General features: G+C 36.0%; 2 protein-coding genes across 7 annotated transcripts in view; one reads left to right on the plus strand and one right to left on the minus strand.

The window, feature by feature from the left end:
• LOC115451061 (E3 ubiquitin-protein ligase Nedd-4) overlaps positions 1–6,103 on the minus strand; it is a 32,031-nt gene extending 25,928 nt beyond the window's left edge. For 4 of the 6 annotated variants that reach the window (XM_037439317.1, XM_030179259.2, XM_030179257.2 and 1 more), the window contains exons 1-2: positions 5,583–5,866; positions 62–141 (exon numbers count right to left, since the gene is read on the minus strand). In XM_037439317.1, coding sequence (XP_037295214.1) covers positions 62–141; positions 5,583–5,741 — 239 coding nt within the window. In that variant the 5' untranslated portion in view covers positions 5,742–5,866. Of the gene's footprint in view, positions 1–61; positions 142–3,997; positions 4,338–5,582 lie in introns of those variants that run through there. The other 2 variants (XM_030179256.2, XM_037439318.1) reach the window with 2 other exon arrangements.
• Positions 6,104–6,699: 596 nt separating this feature from the next.
• LOC115451062 (CCR4-NOT transcription complex subunit 11) lies at positions 6,700–12,560 on the plus strand. The gene is made up of 10 exons (XM_030179260.2): positions 6,700–6,864; positions 6,939–7,030; positions 7,608–7,831; positions 8,298–8,458; positions 8,853–9,000; positions 9,442–9,585; positions 10,006–10,197; positions 10,974–11,113; positions 11,519–11,684; positions 12,143–12,560. Exons 1-10 carry the CDS (start codon positions 6,821–6,823, stop codon positions 12,260–12,262), a joined length of 1,431 nt encoding a protein of 476 aa, XP_030035120.1. The 5' UTR covers positions 6,700–6,820; the 3' UTR covers positions 12,263–12,560.

Below are 12,560 nucleotides of genomic sequence, written 5' to 3' on the forward strand. Positions count from 1 at the left end.
CCAGAAATGCTGTCAATCAATTGGTACAGTGTCTCTGCCATTTGAAACTTTGATTACTTACCTAGCACCAAATATATCCTTCTTGGCCAACGAGAAAGCTCCTATTATCTTCAGTCGAAGAAGGTAGCTGTTCTCGTCAGTCTGAAATTAAAAAGCAAGGTATTATGTAATTATTACTATGCATTATGAGACCTACGGGTATTTTAGGGAGTGAAGAAATATCTTCTTCCAAGAACCCACCCAAACCTAATTAATAATTTATACTCAGCCTCAAATTAATGTTTACGTGGATAAAGGCTATTGAACATCTTACTATCACGGTGATGTAATTGTATTACTTGCGAAACCGAAACGCTCGGACAGTGATATTGGGTGTCCTGCTCAGTATCAGCCCGGAGACTGGAATTTGTGCTCGATACGGCGATAAGCTCGCCCCCTATCATATTGGACAGAAGACACGACTGAGTATAATTACACCTCTGCCTGCAAATATATAAAAAACCCTGATAAAGTCGAAAATCTTTTTCGATGTGTCTCACGAATGCTCTTAAGCAAGGATAACCACTTGTGACATCGTGTGCCTTAGTCTCGGATTCTGACATTAAAAAAGTAGGTTTGTGTGCAAATTACTTTGTTTAGACTGATAACGTAATCTAAAAGATAATGTTATTTTTACCTAATCTTTCCGCTCTAATCGTGCCCTGGTCGCTATACATTTAAATACATAAAATATTTGCATGTTTTATTTAAAAATAATAATGAAAACAAATATTTTACTCGACAAACAAGCTTGTACATATCAAAAACAGTTTTAGTCCACATGGGTTTTTATTGCCATTATATAAAATCTAACCAGGAATTACCCACGATACTCGTAGGTATAGTAACACTGACCCAATATGAACTTATAAATGATGTCATCCAAGTTAAACCAGCAACAGGATATTATAAAAAAAATATCTTAATAACTAGAATTCCCATACCTTCGAAGGAGCAGTTTTATAAAATAACTAGCTTTTGCTCGCGGCTTTGCCCGCATGATAATGTTTTCCGAGCTACATATTTTTCCGGGAGAGGAAATTACCTATGTCCTTGCCCGTGTTTCAAACTATCTCCATAGCAAATTTCATAGAAATCCATTAGGTAGTTTTTGAGTCGCGTCTAGACAGATGCGGCGGGGACTTTAGTTTATAATATATTTTTTAGATTTTTTTAGAGGAATAATTCCGTCATTGTATTGTTGCGTAGCTCTAACCGTTTACACAGCGCAAACAATAGAAACTATGAAAAGAAATAATTTTCCCCCGTTTTTGCAACATTTTTCATTAATACTCCGCTCCTAATGGTCATAGCGTGATATTATGTAGCCTATAGCCTTTCTCGATAAGAGGGCTATTCAACCATAACAGAATTTTTCAATTTTATGCAGTAGATCTTAAGATTAGCGCGATCAAACAAACAAAAACTCTTTCCTTTTTTTGTCGTATAGAAGTATAGATATAAATAAATCAGATTAAAGGGCCTTACAAATAAGTACTTATATTCGTTATTAATCCAGTCAATGTTTTATTTAATGCCACCTAGGACCCGATAAATACTCTTGTGAAGATCGTCCTACGACCCCATCGCAATGAAAAACGGAAGTCGGAACTCGACATCAAAGGCATGAATGAATAATCATTTAACCATCTAATTTAATGCAATAATACATTGCTCTTCTTCATTTTTATACTTATAACGAACGCTGTGAATAATTATAGTAAGGACGCAAATTTACACGTATTCTTATTACTCTTGTGTATTGTATGCATGTGCTATTGAACTGAATTCTATGTCTTTTACAACATAAATAAATAATGTCGTTATGAGCTGCAATAGACCAGGATATGCACCCGCATCCCCTATGGCCTCTGTTTTTTTTTCGTCAAACCGCCGCGATTATTCCCAGGGGTACCCTGGGAACTGTTGGAGGTTTAGCAACCATAGCGGCCCCGATTGGCCTCTTAATATAGTTGGTGGATACCATTGTGGAAATGTTCAAACTTCGCCGCTCCATAACATGGAACCCAGTGGCTCTGATTATAATTATACAGTGTAGTCCAAAATGTCAACTATGTGATGTAAGATCCTAAAAAACCAACTCCAAATTCAACTACTCACAATCCAAAAAATAATTTAACTACACACACAAGCAATATAATCTTTTTTCACATTTGTGTATATATGCACATTATATAGTTCTTGCAGTTAGTGCTTAATTTAAATTGAACATAGTTTTTATTTATTCATTGTTCTGTACTTAGCTTTCTCCATTTCTGGAGAACCACAGGGTTTTTGAAATCGAATGCTAAAAAGTTTCTAGACTTATAGGCACATTATCTTTCCCTTACTGGAGGATACCAATTATAAAATGCTGTTGGTCCACATGGGTTCTAAGACAGAGTTATAAATCAAGTGTTTGTTATCCACAGACGGAACTGGATTTTTATTCAGTCTAGGTTTATAATTCAAGATTAATTTCAGTTTTTTTTTAGCAGTCTTCCTTATAATCCAGTAAATAAAGCCGGTGGTAAATAAAGCTGGTGCCCTCGACCAGCCTCACAAAACATGACTGATAGGTCCGCATTGTTGTGGTCAATTCCTACTCTCAACAAAGACAAGCTTGATAATAGATGGATAGATGGTAGATCAGATTATATTACTGCCGCTCAAGACTTTTCCCTTTTTTTAACAGAGCTTGACAAAATGGCTTCCCTGATGAAGTATATGATCCACATAAAGTATTGAATAGCAACAGATGTCTATCTCAAGCCATTCAACACAATCATAGCCTACTAAGATACTTCTTCACACTACAGCAACCTGTGTTAGCAACCACTTACATACAGTTTAACAGCTTCTTGTCATTACCTCTGCGAACATTGTGCCCAAAAACATCTAAGAATAACAAATATTTCCACCAGAAATCTTACATGAAATCAGTTCTACTTGTCTGATTCTTTGATTATTTTGTAGCATAGTGCCAAAATGGTGTGTATGTGAGTGTATTTCTGACTGAATATGTCATGTTGCTGTGGTTACGAATTCTCTTAGAGTATAAGTAGTTGGGGCATGTAAAATTAAAGTTATTTTTTATTCATATTATATACTGTCTGTTACTTATTGACTGACTATTATTTACAGTCCCACTGCTAGACATGGGCTTACTCTACTACTGAGAGAGATTAGACAGACAGACTTTACAAACTCTCAAAATATCTTTAGAGAATTTCTCAGATATGCAGTTTTGCTAGCAATGTTTTTTTTTCACCATTAAACCAAGCGTTAATTCACATAGAATACACAAATAATTTATAAAGACCGAGGTGTTTGCCCTTAACACACTCAAATAGGCTTTGTTTTCTTCCTTGACATTCCATACATTATTTTAATTCAAGAAAGACATAACATAGTAATTAAATTTAATTCACCACCAACAAACAATGAGAATTATTTTTGTCAAAAATATTGTACAAGCCAAACTGGTCTTAAAAATTAACAATAATTAGTGTTCATTTCACAGTGATTGACATTCATGTAAGGTTTTTCTTAAACTCAGACTATTAATACAATAATTTATAGTATTATATATGAATTTATTTGCCATAATCTTAGGGAGATGCAATCTGCCTTTTGACTGGTTCTAACGAAATACAAATGTCGCCTATGAGAAGGAAAATAAGACAATATCCTGTTACTGCCTAAACATAGTGACAAGGAGCTGAAGGGAAATCTCATTAGAGTTTTAACTCCCACACATTCAATGCCATTATTACCAATCCTAAACCTGATAATCCATGATCGAAAAACACCAACGCATAAATTATGACACACGTTCGGCAAGCTAAAACGCATTAAAATGTTAATCGTTCACAAGGACATATTTACTTTATTGGTTTATTATTAATTTTAAGGTGTTCCCTGTCGCTGAGACAACATTGAAAATAACAGTACTCACGCGCGTGTCCGACTGCCAAGCCATCACCCATGTGAAACTTTACTTATTAACAAACGGAATGGGAAACAATTCACATTCCTTATAGCGACGTATCGGTAGCAAACAACTGTTTGTAAAAAAATTATGACACGTTTACTAATTATTATTCTCACAGTGCTCACAACTTTTTCTACACAATCTAAACATTAGTAACAATAGTCACGGTACGTAATAAAAATGATTACACACAAATATTGTCTCAGTTGCCTAATAGTATGATATTAAACAAATAAAAAACTAAAATATTACAAGGAACATCCACTATGACAGCAGAATGACTGATGGACAATAAAAAGACAGACATGACAGTTGCGTTCCAAGTTATTTTTTAACATTCGCAGCATAATAATGTCCTCGTCACACTCTAACTCATGATGTATTGTATTTTGCATTTCTAGTCATGCTAGAAATATCATTAGGGAAATGTAACGGTATGCATTTTATTTGTGAATCATCTTGTCGCATTACGTTCCGTGTCATGCATAAACTGAACTTCGAATTTATAAACACACTTCCGTAATAATACGGACATAGGAATTTAAACCATGAAATAAAAATAAAGTACATGAAAATTAATTAGTTATTTTGAATTAAATGTCATAAAGTTCATGGATGTTCTGAATAAATTATGTACCTAAATGTATCCATAAGCAGGGGACCCTTTTGGCCGCTAAATTGATAATGGCAAGATTTAGGAAACCCTTTCAAATAAATTTATAAGTTGCTTCAAGCATGATAAACCTATACAAAACTGGATACGCGATGAGTCCGGCAGAAACTATAAATTTAATAGAGTCTAAATTGAATGCCCAAAAAATAAACATAGCGGTCTTGCCGCCTTATTTTTTTAATTTGTTCTTTATCGTACGAATATTAGCCATGTGACATGAACATAAGGTTCAATTTAGATTATCAAAAAATTTCTTCATAATACGCCTAGCACATTCAATCAAGACTGGTGACCCTAATTTATCTGAAAAGTCTTCTCTGTTATCTCTAAAAATAAATAATTACGCATAACAAGAAATCACTACCAATTTAGCTCAGCGTTCACACCAGTGCATTTTCAGTAAATACCTTTAGGTACTTATATACTTACGTTTTATCGTACGTTTTAATCATTGGGTGATTATCTAATAAATTATAGGCAACAAAAGAGCTTATTCACGGTTCTTTTGTTTATCCGTGCTCTTTAAACAATGGAAACTTGTGGGTAAATCGTATCCAAATACGCACATTTAAATGATTGAAAATGCTTAACCAGGTTTTTATATTTCCTATTGAATATACTATACCTATAATCAGTACTTAGGAATATTATCACAAACATAGTCACGTGATTTCTAATGTCGTTTATAATAAATATCTTCAGAGAATACAAATAATAAGGGTTACATATAAATTTATAGTACCTAGATGTATCAGCGTGCCTCAATAATTCGCGATTTAGGAATTGTACTTATATAACGTATTTATCACTAGTAGTATTGGCAGTAGCTAGGCGCAAACAACGCATACGCAGAGTAATTACAAAAGCACAATTTACCTCATACTGTAGCGAGTACCGTGGCTCCTGTCTGAATAGAGCACTGTGCCATCGCCTCGCCGTCCACGAAGACGACCGGCTGCGATGCTGACCTTCACTCGAACCGTAATCCATCGCTCTCACATTACTCATCACGGCTACCGTACGAGGATCTAGCATATCGATGTACACACACACAACACTGCATCACTCGACACCATTTACTTACATCACATTTAATTTTGTTATTATACGAAAACGCAGGAACGTGAAGCTCTACACGGCCATATGACACTGTAATCTTATCAGCAAGAAATGGGTGTGATAAAAGAACTGTGTCTTACAATTAACATCACAATGATAAACTACACTAGTCATGTGAAGTGTACTCGATTAATGTTTTCATTTGTTTGTTCGATAACGGTGTCGGGTGTTAACACGATTGTCTCCGTAGGACGACTCTCATAGCCTAACGAATGATGTACTATCTACATACTTACGCTTTATAACTAGTCCAAAGTCAGTATTTACATTACAAATTACACCGCTCCGAATACCTCATTATGTGGGTCATTTCGTGAACAGCGCGCTGCGGAAGATAATCGCGGCCTGTTGAGATTAGATCAATCTACACCAATAAAATGAACAGAGCGTTTTAATTGTATTCCAGGCTTAAAAAATAAATACTTTCTTGATCCTTTTATTGATGATGATCTTTTGTTACGAGATAAGAAATGATTGTTGATTTTCAACACATTGATGTACTTGTTTACGAATAGATTCAAAATAATCTAATACTAATAAATAATAAAACTGCACTCGGAAAGATAAGATATTCTTTATATTTATCCTACTTTCTTATAGGTAAGTAGGTGTGCAACGGGTGCATGGGTACATAATACACAATGCTTTGTCTGATATTACTAATATATTTGTACAAATACTATGTAAGTATTACCTATTGCTTACATTAATCAAACGATTACCTATTTGCTTTGTGATTCGAAGTCAGGACTTCACGGCAACTCCGGTCCACACGATACGCTCCCACAAACCACTAGGCTATGGAAACAAGTGGATGCACATTGCTCCTTGTTGGCTAAAAAGAACAATCACCTGAACCTTAAGAATTAAAAATATATCTGTCAAGATAACGTGAAATGTCAAAAAATGATTTTGAATTTGACGTGTAGAAAAAAATATTTGTAATAAAAATATTTTTAAAAATAAAAAGAAATACAACAAGTATTTCTATAAAAATGTCCCAGCACATGATAAACGAGAACAGTAAATATATACTGGAGTAAGGTTACATCATAATGAATTATAACCTCTTGTAATAGTATTTTTTTCTTATTGTTTTGGGGAATGTTTCAGCTTGTTTTCAGAACAGACGATAGACTCGCAGAGTTTAGATTCGATTTGTGTTCAAGTGCAAAAGAAATTTCCCAAAACTGACCATTTTAATTGTAAGTAATTCATAGTTATCTTTGTTTTTAGTGTACCTATATATGTTTAGAAATGAAGGTGAACTAGTGCGATTTATTTTTTTATGATTGCCTGATGCAGATTTTAGATAGTGGACAAAGTCTTAAGTATTCACTGTAGATGATTGACAATCGAGATTATGAAATATTTTTAAGAATAGAACAGTTAGCTATATAGGACTACTGTAAAATTAGTTGTAGGGCACTTTAAACTGAGAATTTATTCTTGGAAACTTTAGTGTTTTAGAATTCATTCAATGTTTTAGAGTTCTTTAGAATTTTTTGATTTAAATGGTTTCATTAAAATTTCCTGACCTCAAAATAGCTGTAGTAAAATCATTTTTTTTTAATTTTATGTATAAAATGAAAGAAATATGTATTTTTTTTATTTAACAACTGAACAACAACTACTGCAATTATATATTACTTTCATGTATAAAATGAAAGGAGTATATATTTTTTTTATTTAACATGTGAACAACTATTGCGCTTAAAAAAATATTAAATCATTTAGTTTACAATTGAATTATTGGCTCATAATACTTACTTTACCTTCCAGTATGCCTCCTCCTCTCATCCTTGATCACAGGGGGTGATCTGCCACTGCCCGGCCAGCGGGTTGTAGCTCTAGCATTGCTGTTTGATATATACAAAGTGGACAATCCGTTCAGCTCCCTCTTCCTGCACCTGCTGGAGGGGAAACCGGGGCTACTGCCCCTCGCACCACAGGAGAGACTGTTCATAGGACAACTGCATGGGTTCCTACCCGTTAATATTAAAGATGTGAGTGAATGAGAAGCTTACAATAATAACAACGGATGAAAGGCTGATTGACTGGAGTGATCATATTTTATAAATATTTGGAATTATCACATTGTGTTGTCTTATGGCCATTTTCAGTAAACAAGCCCAAACTGAATCTTTAATCCGATTCTGAGAATGGACCAATCACAATAACTCATTTGTAATCATGCTTAAAAAACCTTTCTTCAGAATGGTTGATTTTAAGGATAAATTGAAAAAAGCAATTAGAATAATTTATTGAAAATGGCAAAAGTCAATTTGTGATAGTTCTGTAGATAATATAAAATGAAAGTGTACCTTTTTTGCAAAATAATGAAAGCATTAATTCTTAGAAGTATTGCTCCTGAAGTGTTCACGGACTTGAATTTCCTGATATTGTTTACTTATATTTCAATAACTTTTTAATTATATTTTTCGTTGTATCTTTCTAAATTGTCATATTCAGGTTATGAAGAAGACTGCCAAGCTAGTGATGCTGACGGAAGTCTCGCCCAAGGAGCTGGAGTATGACTATTCATCGCTGCAGGTGCTAGTGGCCGAAAGAATCGCTGACATGAGCTCTATGGCGCGCGCGACGGCGCCCGCTCTCATACCGCTCAGCGATGGGTACACACAATTTATTGAAATTGCTAATATTATTGCCTCAACAAATGGGGAAACATCATGAAGACATGTACTGAGAATTCTTCATAAGAATGTTAAGGGTATCCATAGTCTGCTAATGCAGCAGGTCAGTGTGGTGGGCTCAGGCCCAAACAATCTCAGTAGTAGAGAATGTCCATGCTCAGCAGTGGGCAGTGTATAATATGGGGTTGTTATTAATATGATTGTCATCAGCCCCTATCCTGCTCCAAAATGGAATTTGTGTAATATATTTTATCAGACATGTTACGGAAATGGATTGATTTTATTAAAATATTGCTATGAAATATTGAAGACTAGAAAAATTATAAATTACTGACTAGAAGAACTACAAGATTGTTATACCATTACTCCTCAGCCCCCCCAATCGCATCGCCCTGAAGGAGTTGCTGGAGGCGCTGATGTCGAACGACTACCTGCCGCTGCACCGCACGCTGCAGGCCGCCGGACCCATCCCGCCTCCCACGTTCCTCATGGACACCAACGACATACCATTCGCTGATGAGGTCAGATACCATCCTAGCCTTATTTATTTACTAGCTTTTGCCCGTGGCTCCAACCGCGTGGTAAAGTTATAAAAGTCACGCTATATATTTTCCGGCATAGAAAGTAGTCTATCTTCTTCCTAAAGTCTCAAATTATCTCCATACCAAATTTCATTTAAATCCGTTGGATAGTTTTTAAGTTTAGGCATTCAGACAGGCAAGATGCGGCAGGGGACTTTTATAATAAATACTTTTTGAACTTTTAAGAAGAACAATTCCGTCATACATAATATTTGTTTCGTAACTTTAACAGTGATTTGAAATTTTTAATTTATTCAGCTACTACAGTGACTGACTGTACAATAGCCGATATGGTACAGGTGGATACAAAAAATATCTTGCTACCAACTCTAGACTTTTTGATTTGATATTAATTTTTTTTAAACAAACGCGTGTATTCAGGCTGTGTGGAAGAACCTGGTAAACAGAGGGACATACATTCCTATGTACGACTCGGACTATACAGGATTGACGGGACTCAAGATGGACAGAGTAGACAAAAGGCCACACACGAACCAACTCCCACACAAGCCGAAGGTTAGTGAGGTAAGTAACATCTTCATGTTTGGTTTTGCTAATGGTGTGCCCAATATGGCAATATGTTTGTCTATCACATTAGGGGATGCAACACAAAAAACAAAAAGTGGGGCTCGCAGAGGCCATACTAAATAGAAGGTTACAAAATATCTAAAAAAGCTTTCAAAAATTGTGCGTGGCGTTTTTTTGTTAGAATGGAGCTTAGCAGCGCCTAAGTGCGGCAAACACTCATGCTATGCCACTGGGATGATAGTTTCTGTTAATTCTTTTATAGGCTGGGAAGTCATAAGGAATGTGGGAGATTTGTTGACTTTAAAATACAATGTTAAAAACACTTTAGATGCAGTGTATCGAGTGATGCCAAAACGCAATTCGCCAGATCGATTGTACATTCCTGTTGCCAATAAATAAAAAAAAACTGACTTCCAGCCAGAAGAAAAGAAAGAGAAGCCAGAAGAGAAGAAGATGGAGGTAGATGGCCCCACGGCGGTGGCAGAAGCGAAGGAGTTGACCCTGGTGGCGCTGAAGGGAGCCCTCAGCGTGCAGCACCAGCAGCGCCTGCTCGCGTTACTCGACCAGGACCCTAACATCGTCTACGAGATAGGCATCACGCCCAACCAGGTCAGATATAATTAAGAGTCTGGGTCTGGTTTCTACTGTTAATGGGTGGTAGTATCGCTTACCATAAGGCGAACGGCAAGCTCGTCTCGTCATTCAAAGCAATAAAAAAAAAAACATTTTGTCAGGAATATAAGCATAATACAGTGCTATTGAAGCAGTCCTGGGTACCAGTGATTGACCCATTTCAAAGTTCAATAACTATATAAAAAATATTATAAATTCTGGCGATGTTGCTATTATTTATAAACAGGCATATTGCATAAGAAAAGCGATATACCTGCTCATCTTCTTTTATATTGGCTCGGCATAGTGAGCCCACTGAACCCAATGGTAACTTTAATAGGGTCTAGATAGAGTCTCGACTGTCGACAAAAGCATGCCAGCCTAATTGAAACTAGATATACACGGAATGTTCCAGAATACGAAACACTTACGTAGGTCACTATGCCTGGTTGTACAGCTTATGTACGGTGGTCGGTATCCGAGCGTATAAAAATATATCCTATCACCAGAATCTACTTAGTTATAAATGAAATGAAATGATTTATTTGAACCCGTAAAATGTTATACATTATTTAGATTCCGTCAATATTAACTGTAACACCAGTACGGAAAGCAGTTCTCATCAGAGAAGAACGGACAAGAAACTCCAATATTGCTCTTTTCAAAATTAGTTTAAGGTATAGATTACAGTACTTGATAAAGAAAAGAAAAAAATACAATTGTTTTTTTATTGTTGTTCAGAGCAGTTCATTTAAAAAAATAAACTGTTTTAGTTACCAGAGCTAGTGGAGAACAATCCGATGGTGGCAATCTCCGTGCTGCTGAAGTTGATCCACTCTCAGCACATCACCGAGTACTTCAGCGTGCTTGTCAACATGGAGATGTCGCTGCACTCCATGGAGGTCGTCAACAGGTTATACATCCATCATCATCTTTCAGATTGAATGTTTCTCACCTCGGTTATATTCAAAACTAGTGTTTGTACAATCAGCCTTGAGTATCGACTGTCGATAGATTCAAAATATCAATTAAAAACTATAGATGCTATGTGACAATGATACTAAAAAATCATTTTAAATATTTTAGTTTTCATCCAAATAAATATTAATTTCTTATTGGATTAGCATTTAAACCAATTCGTTTATTATCAATACCGATAATATGAATGAAACTACTATCGACATCTTTTAGCGTCACAAACATTATTAAAGTATGGTTAAGGACATCCAATTCAGTAGTTTGTATGTAAAAAGTGCCTATTTTCAGTAATCAATATGTCCATGAGGCATGAATATAAAAGCTTTGTTCCCTTCCTTAGGCTCACCACGTCCGTGGACTTACCGGTGGAGTTTGTGCACTTATACATTAGCAACTGCATATCGACGTGCGAGACGATCCGCGACCGGTACATGCAGAACCGGCTCGTGCGCCTCGTCTGCGTGTTCCTGCAGTCGCTCATCAGGAACAAGATCATCAACGTCAAGGTATGTTTAGTTAGGCTGTACGATAAATCGTGTCGGTCTGTTGACTGACTTTAATTTTGTCATATTTGAGAATAGAAATAAAAGCTGGAAATATGTCAGCTCCTTAATCTTTGCTTTTTATCTGATGTTTGAAACATCCATCTAAATATACGATAAATTATTGATTCTCTACAGAAAATATAGCCTGAACAGGGAAATAAAAAAAAGTGCCTCCTAAAAAGTTGCCTCTCAAAAGTTAATGTACAAGAAATTAGCTCCATATTTTACCATAACATTACAAATATAGATATATATTTTGCAACTATATTATGTAAAACAGATGATCATACTTGTTGAGGTTTTTTTTTTTCTTAGTCAAAATATAAGAGCCACTTGTAATTGTAGTGTCCAAGTAGTCGTGTAATTCTAAAACCATGTTAATAAACACCGTAAACCCAACGATCTGATTATTGTGGCAGGAGTTGTTCATCGAAGTGGAGGCGTTCTGCGTGGAGTTCAGCCGTATCCGCGAGGCGGCCGCGCTGTTCCGCCTCCTCAAGCAGCTCGACTCCGGCGACCACAAGGAAGCCAAGGACTAGCACTCGCCTGCGGAGGACTCCTCCGCCTCCGCCTCCGCCGCCACCTCCGCCCTCTGCTGCGACGCGCCAGCCGCGGACGCTTCACGACAAGTGCTCAACTGAACGGACTAAAACATTCTATATTGTACATAAAGATGCACGTCCAATGCGACTTCTGGACTTGCGTGCAACTGTAGTGCTGTCCAGTGTTAACATACCTGTCACATATTCACATATATATCGACGGTTAAAAGGCTAATTGACTTTACAATTTTTTCGAAAAATTTTAACTAGATTAAAAAATCATAGACAAAAGTGA

Source organism: Manduca sexta, chromosome 16, assembly GCF_014839805.1.
Source record: "Manduca sexta isolate Smith_Timp_Sample1 chromosome 16, JHU_Msex_v1.0, whole genome shotgun sequence".
NCBI lineage: Eukaryota > Metazoa > Arthropoda > Insecta > Lepidoptera > Sphingidae > Manduca > Manduca sexta.

Excerpts from the sequence above, each read along its gene's own strand:
- LOC115451062 (XM_030179260.2), top strand. The coding sequence starts at position 6,821 with ATGTCCCAGCACATGATAAACGAGAACAGTAAATATATACTGGA. Across the intron at positions 8,459-8,852 it reads CTCATACCGCTCAGCGATGG|CCCCCCCAATCGCATCGCCC; the intron begins GTACACACAATT and ends ATTACTCCTCAG. Across the intron at positions 11,685-12,142 it reads ACAAGATCATCAACGTCAAG|GAGTTGTTCATCGAAGTGGA; the intron begins GTATGTTTAGTT and ends TTATTGTGGCAG.